Raw genomic sequence first — 21,051 nt, forward strand, 5'->3', positions numbered from 1 at the left:
TGCTGTCATGGTAATGGTAGCTATGGATGTGAGGGATTTGTATATGAAACAATAAATCTTTGCTGCCCTCACTGGTAGTCACCTACCACTATAAGGACTTGCATAGAAGGCTGCTGGTAACAGCTAGCATTGCTAATGTTGGGCATAATGAGTGTTTTTGTTAATTTTAGATTAGCTGATTAGTATAATTTGTAAGGCATGATTAAAGCCACTAGATACTTTTTCAGTTAGGAAATTATTGGCTAGGAATGATCCTCCAGTCTTTGACCTTTGGAGTACTTGACCCTCACACATTAGTGGTGCCTTCTTAATCGCATTTTATGGTCCCTCAAATGTGTCTGCCTGCCTATGTGTTTATATTTGGTCAGTGAACAGATGAGGGTTTTTATCCACCGCAAATGTTGGTCCAGTACATTCCTCCAGAATCCCAACTACATTTCGCTGAATGCAGATGATGCCGGTCGGATGCTGATTGGTTGGCAAGTGGGCTGGAAAAGGGAAGTGAACAACAGCAGAGTTCACAAGAAATGGAAGAAGCATGAAAAAAATCAATAAATGTACAATATGAAAATTACAGGCTGTGACTGCAGTGGACACTTCATTGTTTAACACTCAGTTTCACTTCAGCTCTGTGGATGTTAGAAGTTCGCTCTCCTGTGCCGCTGGCTGATGGACCAGCAGAAGTACAAGCAAGAGTAACCCACAGACCGATTGAACCACATATTTTATGCACTGGCTCAATCAATAACAAACACTCAGTTGGTTGGCTGACCTTTGTGAATGACAGTAACACTATTAAGACTTTGTTTAATGCTTGCAGTTGCCATATTTCGCTGGTATACACTTCCTTCTGATGTTTTCGTGCAGTGCACAGCAATATGTGACCTCAATACATCACCTGTTTAATGGTTTCATAGAAAGAGCCACATCTGTTTTTCTTTCTTCCTTTTTTTTGTGTAATATATTTACTGATGCTGTCTGGATTTCTAACCTGGTATCCCCTAATACTGTGATACAGCTTAAGCCTAGTGCCCAGCGCTGAGTTTGCGTGTGTTATTACTACCAGCTGATGTTATCTTGTCGCTCCAGAGGGAAACCACGGGTAATGCCAACCCCCCTCCCTCCTCCCTTTGATTGCTCTGCCTTTGTCTGTGTCGGTCCTTACTGTATTCCTGTTAGAGGGTTTCCACTCTGATTTTTTTTTGTTACCTTGGTTGTAAAAATGGCACTCTCACCTCCTCTGCTCTCTCTTTTTTTTCATGTGATTCACTGTCTCACTCTTTAATCTCAGTGGTCTACAGTGATATCCGATTTGCTCACAATCAAATAGCTACACACACACACACACACACACCCAACCTCCTCATTGTGTCTGGCTGGCATGCTGATGAATGAATGAGCCCCTGTGGTTCCTCCTTATCTCTGTAACCTAAACACGGACACAGCTCATAGAGGATGGTGTGCAGGCTGTGGCACTGCTCTAAGGGGTGACCCGTGTTATTCCCATGTGTTAAGCTATAAAACCATGATACATATCCTGGACCTGGAAATTAGAGTATAATCCTAATCTGAAAGCATAGTCATTTAATCCCTGTGCCTGGCCCTTTGAGTGCTTGATCAGTCTCAGATATGTTGTGTTAGCAGGTTAGCAGCATTTTAAACTTGTTAGGGACAGAAGCTGCACACAGAAGTGATCTATGGTGCCTGATTCAATATGCAAAAATGCTTTTTTGGGTTTAGTCTGGAGACTAATATGTCAACTGCTGCATGGATTTTCTTTTTTGCTGTGATGTGTGCTGTGATACATTTCCATTGCTCAAGCTTACATGGTCTTCTATTCATTATTTAAGACCTTGTGCATATATGCTGACAGCTTCTTGTCTGACTAAAAGAAAAAAAAAATCAGCAGTAACACTGAAAATAGAATAAAGCTTGAAATGTAACATAATCAGACTCCACAGTTATTGATGCCTCGGCTCATTGCAGCTGTGGTCTGACGAGACCAGCCAATCAAATCTGTTCAGGGAAGTAGCACTGTCAGCCACCTTTGTTCCTCACTGCGCTCATCTCTCCAGCAGTAAAACGCAGAATGAGGAACAGGCAGTGATAAAAGAAAATTGATGTCTCTCGTTCAGTTCTCTTCATGGCTGCTGGTGTAGTGTGGGAGGGATATGCACTGCAGGATGGTTTCATTCATAATCGGAACACGGTGCATTATTAGCCATTTGAGCTGTCTCCATTATTATTGTGCAGTGTTTGGCATGCTTCCCTAAATTATATAAGTGAGCATAAAGATACTGATGTCTTTGCTTATCTGGCTGCTGCTACCTTTTGCAAAATTACAGCAGTTCTAAGGTTTATTTAGATGTACACAGGCAGTGTTATTTTTCTCAACTGGGGTTGCAGACAGAAGACCAAACTGTACATAATCATGTCACCTATTTTATAACCAATGCTGTACTAGGAAAAGGTACTACATACTGGCGTTGTGCTGTGGTTTTGGCATAGCGTGAGTCTGCAGACGTTAGAGGAGCAGACCTCAGCTGCACCGTCAGCAGCTTATCTTAGCTGTGGAGAATCAATATAAAATAAATGATTTCTCTGCCTGAATATAGAATGGTTAGGGGAGCCTTTTCTGGAGCCAATTTAGGTTCAACTCGACCTCTACGCAAATCCCACCGGTGATTACTTCTGTGTTAGTCCGACTGAGTCTTCCTACTCTATCAGTGGAGATAAGGGGTTATCTTTGGCACCAGAGGCTTTTCCCACTGCAGGCATATGGCAGGAACACAGAAGAGCGCGTTTCCTCTGCTGACGAAAATTATCTGTTTGCTTTGTGGATGCTTTAAAATATATAAGTGAAGGGATTTATCAAAATGTGCAAACAAACATATAAATACAGTGTTTAAGGCAAAAGCAGGTTGAAAGTCAACATTTAGTTTAGCAACTTTTATACTTTAACACGACATGAGCTCTCTTAGACAACCTTTCTGTAACTCGTCTTCAGGAATAGTTCTCCAGGCTTTTATAGGGACATTCAAAGTTCTTCATTGAGTATTGGCTGCCTTTTCTTCCATTCTGCTTCCATAATGTTAAGTTCCAAGCTTTAGGGAGGTCAATGGTTATGTTAATGCTTATGGTGTTCCACTGAGTGGCAGTGTGTTTGAGATCATTGTCATGCTGACGAATGAAACCATGCCAATCAGACACTTTCCAAATGGTATTGCATTCTTGATCAAAGTCTAAAGGTACTCTAATGAGTTCCTAATGCCATCAAATTTTTGACAAGTTCCCCAACACTGCAGGCTGAAGTGCAGCCCCAAGCCATGACAGAATTTCCACAATGGCTGTAGACACTAGTTGTTATACCTCTCTCCTGACCTCCTCTTGTACATACTAACAGCTAATTTTAACCAAAAATTTAAATTTTGGGTTCATCACTCCATCAGTCTTGTTGCCACTTATCTTTCAGTCCAGTTTTTTTGTAATTTGGTATACCTGCACCTCTTCTCCTTGTTTCCCTTCCTTAAGAATGGCTCCTTGACAGTGATCTGTAATTAGTGTTATCCCGGTTTTGTCTTTCAGACCTAAAAAATTTGATCCATGTGGGATTACATTTCAGGACAGTCTCTGAAACAAAAACTTTGCAAATAAGTGTAAAATGAGAATTTTTTTTCTTTGTTAAATTTAATTTTAATTTTATAAGCCAGCTGACAACCAACCAGCTGCTATCGCAGCACAGTTTTAGTATTTTAGTGCTGTAATGACCTTACATTAAAGTCACGTTACAAAAATGCAGACAGACTGAACAAACCATAATAGAGAAAGAATCAATCAAGAAATTGTCATGGTTGAAGGAAGCACTATAGAGCGAAAGGCTTAGGCTTCAAACTTTCCAGATTTTTATCTAATTGAACATCCAAATGATGCACAGGAACAAGTCTGATACATCAAGTCCCGATTCCTCAAATTACAGGACCAAACTTGGTCCTCTGCCACCATCACTGTCCCAGATTCCAAAGGGCAGATGTCCTTTGCCCATGTTTACCTACATAATATTAGGCAGGTGGCTCTTCTGTTATGGCTCACAAGTGTAATAATATTGGATCCATGAGCCACAGTATTGCGTTAATTTTTTTAAGGCAGTAAATAAAAACAAATTGAATTCAAGGAGCGTTGGATAAGCGACTATAATAATAAATGACTATATTATTATTATAATTGTCTTTTTCATTAAAAATAAAAAGGGTGGCGCACCATGCTATTGAGTATTCACTGATCTATTTAAATCCACTTCTATACTATTGACGCAATGAATCCAAAAACCCTGGCGACCCGACCCGCTCGGATTATGTATGAAGTAGACGTGGCACACATGAAGGTATCTGCCTTACTGATTATATTGTAGTATTTTCCTTTTTATAATAGCTGCTCCGGGCCAGTGATCATCAGCCCATCTCTTACACTGAATTACACCATCCCTGATCACTCCAAGATATGAGCAGACAGTGGTTTGAGTCTATTGGTATGCCTTCTCTTTACATACTCGCCACATATATATGTGCACACAGACAGTAGCATGAGCAATTATATGTGCTGTACATACAAGAGAGGAGGTACCAAAACAATGAATTTCAGGTTGCAACAGTTTTTCCTCTGTATATTGCTTTATGATGGCATTCAGTTTGAGATAAAGGCTGAACAAGAAGGAAAAATAACCTGAGCATTCTCCTTCTTGGGTTTTTCTGTGCCACGATTATTTTTTTCTTTTTTAATATTCATACATTCCACGGCATAAAGACGAGCATACAAGTCTCACATTTGTGCATAGTATTTAAAATACAGTGAGGCACAATGAGGCCACAGAAGTATGGGCACATTAAGAGATTATGGAATAAAAGAGAGGGAATGAGAGAAATTCACTGCATTGGCTCCACGGAGAGCTGATGGATTTCAGTGTACTAACAGCTGAGAGGGTCATCACAGCAGCATTTGTTTTGACAGAGATAAAACAGCTTTGCAACACTTCCCTTCATTAAATGTCTTCTCCTGTGATTGTATTTACATCATGGCTTCTTATCAGCAAAATAGCACTTAAGCTCTATTAAGTTATTTCACTGGGTTTGGTCTACCACCGCCCTCGCTCGCCTTCACCCACAGTCTCCCTCTCTGTCTCAATGCTGCTCTTTCTCTCTGTCTCTCTCCCCTCTTTACTTTTTGTGGTGCATAGACTTAAAAAAATACTCTTTTATTGTGCTGTGTTGACAGTTTGCAGCCAACATCATGACTCGTTAATGTTAGACATAGTGAAGTACATGTCTGGCATTAGTTATCCAATAAAGAGTCTGTGTCAGCAGTGGACTGAGGGGATGTTGTGCTGGCTGTGCGCTATCCACTGACTGAACATATTTTGGCTTCAGCATGAAATGAATGAAACAATTAGTTAAACACTTTACCTCCCTGCTGCCAAAATTTCTGGTGAGTCATAATTTGTCCAAGAGAAAAAATGATAGGCTTAATTTTGGCTTTGGAGGGTAGAGTTTCAAGCTAATACCAGCATGCTTGATCAGAAGCTGTACCCACAGGCTCTATGGGTCTATTACGTGGACATAAATACCTGCTAATTAGTACTAAGGCCTGAGAGCAGACTTCTTGGATGGTCTGTTAGTACAACCAGCCATACAGCAAGCCATATTATCTGGCAGATAGCTGCACTGAAAATGCTAGAGGAGGCAGCACACAATGTCTAACTTCATGACTCCATTTAGCACAAGTGAACCCTAACAGACAACTGCTGGCTACAGGAACTCACATGACCTCTTATCCCCACACTGGTGTTGTTCCTACAACCTCATAATAATGATGTTCATCCAGGATCAGCATTGCAGTTGACTACTGTCTGAGTATTCAGTTAGCATTAGCTAAGAAGTAAGCTAAACACAAGTAACCAAAATGTGGCTAACGGACAAACCTAGCTTGGTGGTATATTTGTTGGATAAGGAAAACATTTTAAAATGCCTACTATTTGTTCCGGAAGAGAGGTTTATATAAACAAAAGCATTTTATATATCTATAGATAGATTATTATGATGATGCAGGAACAACACCAACACCAGGACATCAGATACGCCACCAGTGGATCAACCTGTGAGTCAAAGTGGCCATGCTCTTATCTTTAGGCCCTTTTGAAGTGTAAAAGGGTGAATACATTTTAAGAGGTGAATTAGCTGAAGTGACTCATTCTGTTTTTAGCTTAGGGGTCTTATTCTTAGGTGTATTGACTCTCTCTTGGAGCAAGTCACCACTTCAGTTCTTGGCACTGCCACTCTGGGTTGATTTCTCTGCTCTGGGACACATAAGTATCTTTGACAGTGCCACAAATGTTGTTGCTTTTTTTATTTTGTTTTTAGTTTTAATTCTGGACATTTCTCTCACCCAGAACAAACCAAAGGAATACATTTGACACTGTGTGATTGATGGCTACAACTGAGTGTGAATGCACCCCAAGACATGATGGATGAATAAAGCATTTTTTGGTGGGGGGAAGATTTCCTGTGGTTGAGTGCTGCCACAGCTGAATGGCCGCAGATGAAACGCTGCTCTGTGTGGCTCCGGTTCCTACAGAGATTCAGGCTAACTGTAGGCCAGACTGAGAGTTGTTTTAAGGGTGAGAAAACTCATTGACATTCTCAGGCAAGACTTGGCACCGCAGTGTACGGCTTTCATGTGCGTGCGTCTATTAGTGTATTCACAAATGTGTGTTTGCAGTATGGGGCAGCAGTTGCCGTAGCAACGCAAAGTGTGTTTGAGTGGATAAATGGGTTGGCGGGCGGGAGACGGGAGGGGGGTGTTGACAATTTGACAGCCAAAAAATAATCTACAAATGATAAAAGTATGAATGGACTACACAACACACACGCGCACACGCGCACACACACACACACACACACACACGCACAGTTTTACACTTTTCCGATCTTGATTTATTGCTAATCTTTTAAAAGTGGTTCGAGGTCTTCTTGGCCTGTACTTCTTTGTGCTTTAACTGCAAATTTTTTTTTTGTTTGTTTTTTGTTTTTTTTTTTACATGTGCACGAAGCAAAAATGATTTGTATCTATAGCTCTGTGTCAGATGTTTGTGTATATGTGTGCGTATGTGTGTCTGTCTGCCGGTGATATGTATTTCAGGCCAAGAAGACAAATGGTGCTTTAGAGCTTGTGGCAGTTATCTTGCATGTGAGCCACCAGGATGTGTGTGAATGCTAGTGTGTCTCTATGTGTATTACAGTGAGAGAGAGAGAGGGTGTGTGCAATAGCAGATGCTCTCTCTGGTCTTGCAGACATGCTTCAATGCTGCTGCCATCTGGTTGGCTGAGTAGAGCTGAACGCACGATGGTGGTCGCTGTGAAATCACTGGCTGATGGGAAGGCTCAAGGCTTAAATCCACTTAAGACAGATAGCAAAGACAGAGAGAGGTAGAGGGGACATTGCAGAGGGGGGGGTCATGGGTCGTTGTGCCTTTGTCCACTTTAAAGTGCAGATGGAGAGAGTGGTGCGCTGAGAGAGTGCCGAGGGGCGATCATGCGTTGACAGGAGGAGGATGGCAGGAAGGAAAGCTAAAGGAAAAATTGAAGAGGCCGTGGCAGCTTAAAGTTTGTGAAACACTTTGAATTTGTTATAAGGGGTGCTGAATTTATCCTTTTCAAAGTATGTGACTGACCTGCATTACTTTAATTGATTTAATTTAAGTACTGGATTATTTACAGTTCTTTAAATTTACAATTTACAAAGACCGGACATGTAAGACGAAACCTCAGTCACATGGTTACTCAACTCTACTCACAGTCAGTGAGTTCTTTGTAATGACCATTTGCAAAAAGACGCTTCTCATAATAATATAACTGTATAAGGAATTGAGATAAAAAAAATACAGCTTTTATTCCAGTAACTCAATCAAGAAATTGATAAAGTAAATAATGATCAAATATAGATATGTTGACCTTTAATCAGAATCAGGATACTAATCTCCCAGAGAGAAACTGCTTTAGACATTAATTTGGGTCTAAAAAATAATTATAATGACATCAACAAGAATATATTTTTGTTAACTTTGGAAACTCCCTCCAGAGCCACAGAAGACATTTTAGAGCAGTTTCCACTAGTTGAATACTGCCCCTGGTGATGACTAATCTCAACTGTGTAAAGCAGCTGGAGAGCCCCTTTAACAGTTCCCAAGGTTAGACAAACTCGTTGCAATATAAACTGTAAAGTTATTGCCCAAATTATGGATTATGTATATCCATCTCAGTTGCATCAGTTACAGTCTCTACACTTTCCTCAGTTGATATTAAACTAAAGTGATCTTTAAATAAAATTTGTATCTTTATTTACCCCTTAAGGAGAAATGAAATGTATTCCATCACTAGTACACCTGCAGACACATTGTATCTAAATGAGTGCTACAGTGCAGAAATGATACTGAGACAATGACAGGAGATTTGAGAGTAGCAGCAGTGACTGGTGCTCTTTAGAAGAGGTTATCTTTGGCCATACAGGCTGGCCTGTCTGTCTCCATCACATCAAACCATGAAAGCCTTGCCAGTGAAGCTGAGCCACAGAGGCCTGGGAACCACTGTCATTTCTTTAAACCGTGCCTTTCATCCCTCTGTTTCTCTTTTCACGTCTATAAAAAAAGATTTTGACAGTCTCTAGACTTGCTTCAGTGTTTTCTCTCTTCCTGTCCTGACCTTCAAATCAGTCATTGTTTCACGAAACCTGTTATCTCTCCTCCTGTTTTGTTTGTATTCTTTCACTTTGCTTTTCTGCTTCTAAACCTTCTGATCAGTTTTCTCTAACTTCTGTTCTCTTTTTTTCTGCTACCTCCATTTTCTTTTTGTTTGTAGTGTGTCAAGCTTAGCTGATCTAAGCTGTCTTTCTCTGTAGCCTGCATGTTAAGATTGTGAATGTTTTTGAGTTAATTCAATACTTGTGGCATTTGTGGCAGTTTTTCCCTAAAAATCTGATTGGCTTTACCAAAATTATTTAAACTGTAAGTATGACACAGATAAACAGTTTGGGCTATTTCAGCTCTGACAGAAGGAAGTTGAGTAACCAACAACAAATATACTTTTTTTTTCTTTTTTTTTTTCTTTCAAGTAAACTGAGCATATTAGGACTTCAGACTCTTGGTCAGACACATTTAATGGAGAACATGTTTTTTGTTGTTGTGTATTTTTTTTGGCCCTCTGCATGTTAGATTTCATATTTTGGGTAAATAGAGCACAGGAATGACATTCAGCAAAGGTCTGGGGCCAGAGGTTGATTTGGGGTTTTGGCTATTAAGGCATTTTAGTCCATGCGGTGTGAGCCTAACTGCAGAAATCATGAAAATTTAGAGGCTAGCCAATTTAACAGTTCATCAAGAACGTAATATGCCGATAAATGATTAGTGTAAAACAAATATCTCTTCCTGGTGTGTATCTTTGCTGACCAAGCAGGGTGTTTTCTTTGAAAAGGCTGGCAGTGTCCCTCTGAAGTTTTAAAGGTCAACCTTTGCTGTGCTGTGATACTTTTTGGCAGGAGAAAAAGCAGTGTTATGATCCATGCCTTTGTCTTTAAAATGTTACATTATGTCTTTTTGATGTTAATCTTTTTTAACTTCTTAAAGGTTGAAACCTTTGTTCTCCTGTTTGTGGTGCCCGTATGATAAAATTAGTTCACTTTACACATCCAACTTCCTCCCTGAATTGGTTTAGTGGAAGATGGATATGGACGGATAGCCTGCCTTCAGGTGCAATATGTCTGCAAGCCGCTTTGCAACCCACATCAACCCTGTTTTAGGGCTTGTCTGTTCTTTGGGTGTTATACTTTTGACATCTGTACATATATACAAATTAAGGTGGGGGTGGTCCCACAACATGACTGCAGATAAATAGCTTTTTTTGACTGTAGTAATCCTGACTGAAATTGCATCCTTTCCACTGTTAATATTACGAGGAAGATCTCCAAAACCACATTATACTCCTTGTGAGGCATCAAAACAATTCAGCCAAATGACCCTTCAAAGCTGCTTGTCTGCTTGAAAGTGTTGCTCAACCAGGCATGGTTTGAATAAGGGAGCTACCTCAGTAGAGCTTGCAGGAGACTGTATACATGAATACCACTTGCTCCTTGCAGATTAACTGGACCATTACCACCACTGTTCTTACATGGGTGCATTCAGGCCTCAAAAGGACTTTGTATTAGAGAGCTGGCAGATTAAAGACCATTTAATGTGTGCGTAAGCTCTGCCGGGTAATGTCTAAAGAATGTTAGTGCAGCAGTGCATGTGTATCTTTAGTGAGCTGAGCTGATAAAGAGACTTTAACAAATGTTTCAATGTTATTAGTTCTACGTTTCAAGTGTCAGTGAATCTTTCTGTTACACTCTTTTCACAGAGATGCTTCACAGTCACAAGTCTTTTCATCCTGATGAGTCACCAGAGCAGCTCTTTGTGATCTTTGCCATTTCCTGGTTCTTGTTGTTCACAGTGTATATTTACAGCAACATACTCATTATTGTCTCTGTTCTCCCCTAGGCTCTCGCATCTTACCGAGCCTACCTCTTGACGGCACGCATTCCTGCCAAGGTAAGAGCAGTTGAGAATAGTATTCTTTACTAAATGAAGAGTGTAGGATTGTGTTAGAAAAGTACTTTTAGGGTTCATTTTTTCCATTTAAATAAATCATATTAAACTGTTGAAATCACTTCAGAAGTTTCTGGAAACGGTTTCTGGGATTTTCCTTGCTAACTGGCTTCATTCTCCTCTTTCACTACGTGTTTGTTGCGAGAGAAAAACACAAACTTAAAAAAATGTATATTAACATTTTTCTGGTTAATTTCAGAATATGAAGACTGAACCAAAAGGTTCATGACCATAAAACCAAAACAACAAGCTGCTTATTGTCTGAATAATGATCAGTGTGTTGCAACTCTTTTATTACACACAGTAGCACTGTTTTCTCTTCATTATTAATGTTGTAATGCTTGTTGCAGGCAGCAGTGTGTGATATTTCCTTACAGCAGAGTTAGCAATTCTGTTTCAGCCATCATTTGCTCTCACTGGTGATACAGGGAGCAGTTTTGGATTTAAATAGATACTTTTAAGTTTGTGTACCTGAAGCAGTTCTAAAGCTTGCTGGCAAATCCTTTTATACAGTGGTGCGATAATGCAGTGCAGATGGTAACTGTCACCAGCACTGAAATATCCCTCATCATCTTTACAAGCACAGTCACCACTACCACATAAAAACCAGCAGTGCAATAACACAACACAGATGTTCATGCAAAACTGCTGTTACCATCACTACATGTATTATCAAGGTTAACAGCAGACTTGTGCTGCTGTTTTTGCACAATAAAAGTTGTTTAAAATAGTTTTGTCCAATCCTGCATCTGTAATATTCTGATAAAGAAAAAAAATAAGCAGAATGTATTACAGGAGTGTGAAGTGGGTGAGCCAGTGGCCAAGGGTTTACTGGCTTTTCTGGCCATCAAGTACACATGACACACACAGACCCACAAGGTGGATACAGTACCATCCATGCTGTTGCGGCTGCTAATGCTAATGAAACAAAAAAAGTGATTAAGCACGTTTTCAGTGTCAGCAGTTTTCAGCAGTAGTAGTGACTCATTGTCAAAAATAGCCTCTAGCCTGACCACATGCATAACCAAAGCTTGGAGTCATAAACCCAAACAGGGATGTGACTGTATATAGAAAACACCTACAAAATCTGGACTCGCCTGACAGGACAGGAAAGCTTTAACAGTATTTCTCTCAAGTCGCAATATTGCATACCATCTTATTTTAAAAGAAAAAGCTTCCTGCTCTCCAGTGAATAAGGTGCCCTGGAGACAGTGCAGTTGGTTGATTGACTGAACACAGAAAACATCATAGTTCACTCTTTCACATAACATCATTTTCCACTTTGGAAAAGTTTCTAGTGTTATGAGCCACAAGTTTAAAGTCTGTTTATTTAGCTGGTTCTGCATCTGTTTTTTATCTGTCTGCTGTCTTTTGACCAGAGGGATTAGACACCTGCTTTATAAAGAGCCGCCCCCATATCTCATCCTGCATTCGGATCTTTTTCCACCTTTTTTTTCTTGTCTTGGCTTAAACACTTCTTCTGTTGAGAGACAGTTCTCTCTCTTGTAGTGAAACCAATCTTTCTTTGGTTAGCCAGATCACAGCCACAGATCACCTTTCCTCCCCTATTTCTTTTCTCACTCTTATCCTGCCAATCTTTTTCAATAATCCATTAGTTCATCCGTTTCTCTTACGCTGACACCTCTGTTTCCGTCCCCCACTCACTACAATGCCAAAGGTCAATGGGATAACTAGTATCTTGTCTTCAGTGGATTGACTTTATTTTAAATGAATTTATATTACATTAAGCTGACAGGCAGAAGATTTTTTTTTTATTTATTTTTTTAAGGAAAAATTACAGTTTTGTGATTAATTTTGTGATTGACTAATTTTTGCATCAAAAATTCTTTATTTCTATTATTATTATTGTTAATAGTAGTAGTATTAGTATTATTCATTCACTAGTGCCAACTAATGCACTAATGTTATGGGTGGTTTCTTGGCGCCTGTTATTAAAACTAGAAAAAGAGAAAAAGTAAAAGATTGTTACCATATTTCTCCTAAATGTACTTTTCTAATGTAAAGTCTGTTTCACAGCCAAGATCAATCAATCCTAAATAAAGTTTAGCTTCTCCTCACTCTGGATCCTCAGTACTCACCTTCTGTTGAAAGCTGTTTTTTTTTTTAAATAATACAACAGATGATTTTGTATTATTTTATGGTAAAAGGTAAATGCATGGATTCTTGTATAGTTATGCATAAAAAGTGGTAATGCTTTAAAACCCTATAGGAGCACAAACTGTACGATGGGGATTTCATGCGTATTGTTTTCCTGAAAGCAGCCCGAGGCCTTAATGTTGAAGTGTTTTTAGTGTATAAAAGTAAAACCTCAGTTAAACATTAGACTGTATATTTCTCCTCTTAGTTATAGCTGAAATCCCCCTCTAGCTCTCTCATGTGCTTGTCAGTGGTTTTCTGTGTGTGTGCACGCTGCTTCGATTGATGCTTTGGCTCCTCTTGAGAATCTCCAGGGCCTCGCTGTCTGCCAGTGTCTTCCTAAAAGCATGCACACATGCTCACACACACATTCATTCAGATCTTCCTTCTTGCCTTTTGTCTCTGTTTATTTTTGTAGCCTCACCTGTATGCTCTTCAGCTCGGTTGTCTTTTGTTTGATGTCAGAACTAATGGAGTTTATGTAATAAAAGGTCACACTGAGCATACCTTTGATATACAAAACATAGTCAGTGTCCATTATCTCATTAAAACCTGAAATACAAATGGTCAGCAGCATCCTCAATATTAACAGTTATAATAAATACCTTTCAGATAAACTTAGGTGCAGTGTGACCCGTTAGACTGACAGACGGGCAGTGAACGAATGAGTGAATGATGCAATTACTCAGGCATTTGGTTCCATACAACTCCCAGCATGGAGCTGGCCGTCGCCAATGGCTGAAGCCCAGATTTCATCACCACACTGATTTAAGTCCTTTCAGATTACAGCCACACCTTTTTACAGGCTGAAATAAATAAACTGATTGACCTATTTTACATTATGGATACATATTGTAGCAAACAACACTTTGCAGTAACAAATGAGCATCAAAATTAGTGTAAGATTAATTTAGTGTCTTACAGTTGGTAGCCTTCTACCCTGTTAAAACTTACCAAACCTCCCTATATAACAATAACAGCTACTGGAGTCTGTTGCTTTGTTTTATTTGAGAAACATGTCATTAGCTGAGCTGATTTCTTCTGCTGTATTTATGTCAGTTATGCTAATTTCTTCTTTAAAAGTCAGTTCACATCAAAGTAAGCGCTGAATATAAATTGGGGGGCGGGGTGTTTTTACACAGCACCTTGAGTGAGAGAGTTGCTATTGTGTGTTTATTGTGGATTTAGTAACCACAAGCACTACGAAACCAAATGCGCGCGCACACACACACACACTGCATACTGTAGTCAGACAGTAGACAGACAGTCTGCTTATCCTCTCCCTCCTCTCATCTCTGAGCCAAGCCTCAGGAACACAGCGCCCACCTGGAATAGTCTGGCCCTGCTCTCTGGCCTACCCTCAGGCACTGTATGTGTTTGTGTGAAAGCAAGCAGCAGAGGAAAACTGCACTCGGTATGACGCAGAAGGCATTTGTATGCACAGGTTTTCAATCTCATTTAAAAGAATCTGTTTCTGTCCTTTTAAGGCCTGTGAAGGCAAGTCGCTCTGAGTTGCTCTCTTGAAGCAGAAATAAAACATTCAGATGCAAGACTGCTCTAGGTTTCTCTAGCCCTAATGTTTTGATAGACTGTCTTTTGAATGATGATTCAGTATATTTTGTGTTCTGTTTAAGCTGCAAGAGAGCCATACTCATTTCAAACAGTTTAAAAAGTACATTTGAAATTGTGCAAAGCAGGGAAAAGCCACAAGAAGTTGAACAGTATGTGTCATATGTAGTTGTTTTATTTTACTTCCAGTGGACTTGACTGAAAACTGAGATGCAAGTATTTGTGATGAAAAACATGTAACACCAAATATGACTTTAAAACAAGTTCGTCTGTGTGAGTCGGTGTTGGAAGATTAAATTACTGCAACCTGACTTATTAACTGTGACACAGACACTTTTAAGCAGGACTCATTAGATTAGAGTTAGCGCATTACACCAATTTATTCCTAATATTCTTCTTCTCTCTTTTCTTTTTCAGTTGTTATAATTGTTCTTCTTAATACCAACCAGCATATTCTTCAACAGTATGGTAACACTAGACTGTAATAACTTGTAGTTCAGCACGATCTGCACTAAAGCTAAACCAATGGATTTCAGAGCCCGATATTGCCCGATATCAGGTATATGGTAATCCATTGGTGTTTGTATTTATAACGATGATAATTAAAAATGTATAAAGTGAAATAGGGAATGGCAAAACAAGCTTGACGATGTTTGAGTGTTAAAGTTGCATAGTTTATCCAGAGAAGGGTGTCTTGCAAATCCCTTTTTGGCAGCACACATATTTGGAAATCCACAAGCCCAACACCCAGCTGATCCGAGCAGCGTCAGACAGGGTGTGGGTTTAAAAAAACAACTATCTTAGTGAAGTTTAGATAAAAATGTTTATGCTTGTGTGTCTGGAAGAAAAAATATATTGGCTGATATATAGGATTATTCTCTATTAAGAAAAAAAAAAAAAAATCTGTATTGTTTACGAACGATGACGATACAGATATTTAAAAATCTTGTATCTGCGGTATCTGTGTCGCTGTCACTTCTCATTAGTACAAGGTCATGCCATTGGATGATATTAAAATTTTAATGGGACATCTGTTCTCTTCTTTTAGGTGGAACACTCCTTTAATTATCTGGAGATCCAGGGAATTGCTTGCAACAAGCCAACGCAGGTACAGAAAAATATGAAAGAAAAAAGCTTCACACTACAGTCATTCTCATGTTAAGAGTAAGAACAAAGTTGAAGCTGTCCAGCTATTCCTTTAAATTGTGTTTCCATTTTGTGTTGTTGTTGTTAAAGTGCATCATCTGTGTTATATCTGTAACCTGTCCAGATGCTGTTTAAAGCATTACGATTAAAAAAATGAAGCATTGAATAGTCAGTGAGACAATAGGCACATAAACACACATGCCTAAACTTTTATATGTCAGGTTTTAATATTGTTTTGTTTCTGTGTGTGCTCATGATGTTTTAATCATCAGCATATATTGTACTAATACACTAAATCTGGTGAAAAGACTTTTTATCCTATTTAGGGACACTTCAGCAGGATGAAAAAATAAAATAGACAAATCTAAAACTATGGCAGGAAAACGTCTTAAATGCTGGTATGATCTGTAGAAACTCATTAATTCACGGCTAACCAGAACGGAACATCTGTGCCAAGCTGCCAGTCAGCAGGATTTATCCATAAAATATGATAATCCAGCACTAACCACCCTGTTCCTGGAGCTGAACCTCTGTCCCACTCGTCTGAGAGATGTCAGTCCTCTTAATATCTTGACCGATGGTCTCCCATGTATCAGCAAAGATTATGTAAATTTTGGCCGGTAGAAGAGGCTCTGATCTGCATTTGCATAATTGTAGTGAATGCTGAAATGGTCAGCCAGTCTTGGTTAATACTATTAAATCATTACATGCAGAGATGTGGGATAGAACTGTTGTTACGTAGATAGATGGGTTTTTACATTTTTTTCACTTTAATTATTTTCAGTAGATTCCAGGGAGGTGTTTAAAAAAAAAAAAAAAGTCAAATATGGATTAAAATGAACAGAATAAGACACATGCATGCAAAAACACACAATACATCAATCTTGAATCCTAACATTAACTGATTATCAGTCAGTTATATCTGATTAAACCAGACCGAAGGAGAAAGTAAAAATGTGTCGGTCCCTTAACTAAATGGGTGCACTTGTGATTGACTTGCAGTGAAGGTGGAATCATTAATTGTTGTGATAACTAATTAAGATTATGTCCGTTAAGCTGTCCATAGAATATGAGCGCGGCTCATTTTCGTTGAAGTTGCCCTCCACAGACGAGGTAAATGAGGTGGTGGCTCACATAGGAAACTGTATGCAGAGGATATGTCCAGGTCTGCCCCCTAGGTGAGTTCAGTGTGTGCGCGTGTGTGTGCGTGTGTGTGTGTGTGTGTGTGTGTGTGTGTGTGTGTAAAATGTACAGTATTCACCTGTCTCGTCAGTATGGCTGTGTATTGCAGTGCAGATGTGAGTGTCTTTCATAGATTTGTTGAACAGGAAGCAAAAATAGAAATGCAGAAATGAATATGGACGTAAACCATAAACTTCTATAACCTTTGAACAGTACAGTGTTTGAGCTCATCGTGAGGCTGACCATCATTAAATGTGATTGTATTTTATTTAACCCTTTAAAGCCCGAGCTACTGGCAGAAAATTCTATTTTATAGAAAATTGAGTATTTATTAAACTTTGTGACAAATAGAAAAAAATGTACATTTGCATATGAGTTTAAATTTGTATCAATTCTGCTACAACTGGGTGTGTGTGTGTATCAAATAAGATACAACAGTCATTAAAGGGTTAATACTGCCTTTTGTTATATTTTAAGCAGTTAGATGTTAGTTGTTGTTTTTTTTTAATTTAAGATCACGTAGTTTATTTTTAAATTCCTGCTGTACCATGTAGTGCATAACAGCTGCCTCATCGCTTGCTTACAAAATGTCTGTAGAAAAGTAAGGCTTTGCAAAAGCAGTTCAGTATTGCTTGTTTCAAAAAGAATGAAACTGTTAGTTTGAAACTCTCACCAGCTGCAGTTTTCATAATATATTTTCATTTGACTTCTTTTCTCAGTAAAGTGATGAAGAAGCTTTGCATGGAGCCTCCAGACAGGCTCTCTTCTCTGCAGACTCTGTGGGAGAACAATAAACCTGCTGAACCTGGACCCTGTGGTATGAACCTGTGACTACTGCGTGCATCTGCACACAGTACTGTGCAAAACTCTTCAGCCACCCGTTATTTCTTTATATTTTACTTCCACGGAGCCAGACTTGCAGCCTGTCACAGAAACCCACATGTCTCTCCAGTTATTAAATCTATGAAAAATGCCAAAGATAAAAGTTTTACAGTCATAAAACAGCATTTCTTGACCAACAAGGTGATTCTTAAAGAGCTAACTTGGTGTATGTCAGTAATGTGAGATCTAACAGTGTGCAGTGTGTCCTTAAAAACTGAGTAAACTTGAAAAGTGGAGGACAAAAGAAGTAGCAATGTAATTTCCTTAAGAAAAAAGGAAGATATCCCCCAAAAAAACTTAACACAGGATTTGACAGATTTATCTGGCTCTTTAGATGATCTATCTACTGTTCACTGAAGCCTCATCATCTCTTAGTGGAAGGTTGGATATCAAGAAGCCATTCTTAAGGAAGGAAAACTGTGAGAAAAAGCTGAGATATGCCAAATTGCACAAGAACTGGACTAAAAATCAGTGGCAACAGGTCTGTTTGAGTGATTTAGGGTTAAATCATCCTCAGTGTGTACAGAGTAGGTCAGGAGAGAGGTACAACAGAGTGTGTCTACAGGAATCTGTAAAACACGTTATGTTTGAATGTTTTGGGGATGCATTTCAACCAATGGTGTTGGAAATCTGGTCAAAAATTGTTGGAATCATGAACACAGAAATGTGTCATCCGATTTCTATCCATCATGTAATGCTATCTGGTAAGCATCTAAATGCCTTATATACTGTATTTCCATGAATGTTTTCACAGATTTCAATAAATCAATATCAATATATCTACATTACATTTTCTTAACAAAAGCAGGACATGAAGAGTGGCTCAAGACTTTTCCAAACAGCTCTCTCTATATATTCTAAATGATGTGTTGCTGCTGTAGTAAGTTTACATGGTCTGTGCAGTGTTGCAAATAATCACGTTTCCAAAATCCTCCTTTCACATGTCTACTTTGTTCTGTTTTCTCTTTTCGTATTTGATGGTCTCCGTCTCTGTGTAGGTGGGTTTTCTCAGATGTACCGATGTGTTTGTGACTGGTTGGGGATGCCTTACAGAGAAGAGGTGCAGTGGGTAAGCATTGTTTATATTCTTTTGTGCAGTTGCACAGATCACATTGACAGATTCTTCTTCATCTAAGCCTCACCGCTGTAGGCTGGATCCATAAACATGCAACAACTTTTGATAAGGCCCAACAGCACTGACACATATATAGAGCCTTATTTCTTGACGCCTTCGTGCTCTTGCTCTTTTTCTCCTACATGAAACAAATCTTTTACTCTCCCAGTGCAATTGCTTTGTTTCTAGAGTCAAGATTAATTAATCGTTTCCTTTCCAGGATGTAGACACTATATATTTAACGCAAGACACCAGAGAACTTAATTTGCAGGACTTCAGTCATCTGGAGAACAGGTGAGTGCTGGCAAAGATCTTTAAATATTACCACCAGTGCAATTTAAAAACTACCATCAAAGTCATCACTGAGTCTGAGATGGTATTGATGAGAGAGATAAAAAAAAGATTTTATGGCTGCTCTGACTTTTTCTCTTCTGCATTTGTCCTCCTCCTCCTCAGGGATCTGGTAGCTATAATAGCAGTCCTGGAGTTTAACCAGTGGTTCACCAAGGTCTCTACTAAGGATTACAAGCTGGTTAGTACTTCTCATATTTGAAAATCTGGCTAACACTATGCAAGCTAAAGTCTGAGCACTCCAAAGAAGATTTAATATTCAGTTCTTTGTTAACACTGTGTTAAGAGCTCTGTGGTCATGTCAGAGGATGTAGTTTGCTGAGAGAGTGCTGCTCATCACCAAGCATATTAACAAAGGTAGATCTTATAGCAGCGCTAGTCTCTTCCATTCTCATTCCTTTAGTTTGTATATGAATGTAGCTTATATCTTCATTGTGCTGGATAAAAGGTATGCGCTGTTAGTGTTTTCCCACAGAACCAGATTTAATCCTATCCCAGGTGTAAGTAGGTAAGAAAGCCGCCCTGCTGTATTTCTTTGGTTGGGTAAACCTGCTGCTCACCGCCTCGCCTCATTGCTACAACTGCGGTACGTTAGTTTCTGCTTTGTATGAGTCGGTATTTGTCGGTAAGGGCTTAGAGTTTGCCTCCATTTGTGATTTATGTCTCAAGTGATAACAGAAAGCGGTTAATTAGAGCAAAAGATGGAGATTTATTCTGTTTTATTGTGGGTCTAAAACTGTGTTGAGAGTGTTATCATGTCACGTTTGGCATATTTTAAATTATGCTAAAGAGCAGAGCTGATTTTCCTTACTATTTTGTGAAAGTTAAAAAAGGGGCACCTAACACTGTTGTTGCATCACATAGATTTCAGTTGTGTAATGTCTGTTTCTTTCTATATTGCATATTTCGATTTTTCCTTCTCTTTGTAAATTCCCTCTAATGTAAGCAGCTTTTCCTCTACCTTTTGCTTATGGTATATAGGGGTGTATGCACAGAATACTTTCCCCTTTGTTTCCTCCATCTCCCCCACCACTCTGTTGACTGACGATCAGTCCAATGTTTTCGTGTGATAAGACTCCTAATCCGTACTAGACAAAGGGGCTCAATGTCTTGGGCTGTTGCCCCCCTGCAGCACTCCATTACCAACTCTGCGTCTCGAGGCTTCGCTCAGTCTCACCAATTACCACACGCAGCTTCCTCAGTCCGAGCAATTATCTCACGCTTCCGTCATGGACAATTTCTTTCGTGCTGAATTTTAAAATCCTGTCCCTTGTGATGCCGTGTTTAAACTTGGGCACAAATGTTCACGCAGGTACATGTGCTAATGTTTGCCCTTCTATTTGAGATTAGTGTGTGGTTATGATGATACGTAAGGCTTTTGTCTTAGTGCTATTCAATTGTGTGTGCTGCTTGAGTGTTGTTGTTTTTTTGGCAGTGTTTGAATTGTATTCTGTGGCTTTACAACCCAGTCCTCTTTGAGTGCTTTAAGGGGGAAAAAATCCTCTTTTCCCAATGTGTGCATATTTGTATAGAGATACTGGGGAAGCTGGAGAAACAAGAGCTGCGAGGATGTGATCTGGAGCGTGATTATTTTTGATTCCCGTTCCAATGGAAATAATAGGAAGTCTGACAGAACAATAAGAGAGGAAGAGAGTGTGAGAGAAGGCGATGACAGCCAGCAGAGCAGTGGGACAGAAACATGAAGGTCGGGGGGAAAGGTCAGTGGACAAAATGAAAGTGAGAAATGCCAGATGAGTAAGGAAACGAGGCAGAAAGCATCACAAGGAGTAATCGTGTTTAACAATTACACCAGAAGAGGGGAACTAAACATTTTAGCTTGTGAAAGTAGACAGAATGAGGCCAGTTGATGCACAAAAAGTTCAACGAGAGGTTGACACTCAAGCTGGTCTGCTTTGTGTTTAACGTTCAGCCGTAGCGTTACTTTAAGAAATACCCTGTGGATCAC

At 39.3% G+C, this 21,051-nt stretch overlaps 1 protein-coding gene across 1 annotated transcript in view; it reads left to right on the plus strand.

The window, feature by feature from the left end:
• LOC146563828 (F-actin-uncapping protein LRRC16A-like) overlaps positions 1-21,051 on the plus strand; it is an 83,038-nt gene that overhangs the window by 15,925 nt on the left and 46,062 nt on the right. The window contains exons 3-9 of the mRNA XM_085291147.1: positions 10,577-10,627; positions 15,459-15,518; positions 16,613-16,734; positions 17,458-17,555; positions 18,619-18,689; positions 18,955-19,028; positions 19,191-19,266. Of these exons, the coding sequence (XP_085147273.1) occupies positions 10,577-10,627; positions 15,459-15,518; positions 16,613-16,734; positions 17,458-17,555; positions 18,619-18,689; positions 18,955-19,028; positions 19,191-19,266 (552 nt within the window). The remainder of the gene's footprint in view (positions 1-10,576; positions 10,628-15,458; positions 15,519-16,612; positions 16,735-17,457; positions 17,556-18,618; positions 18,690-18,954; positions 19,029-19,190; positions 19,267-21,051) is intronic.

Source organism: Mchenga conophoros, linkage group LG11, assembly GCF_057382185.1.
Source record: "Mchenga conophoros isolate Kocher_MC1m ecotype Shallow Benthic linkage group LG11, M_conophoros_male_GT1.1, whole genome shotgun sequence".
Classification (NCBI taxonomy): Eukaryota; Metazoa; Chordata; class Actinopteri; order Cichliformes; family Cichlidae; genus Mchenga; species Mchenga conophoros.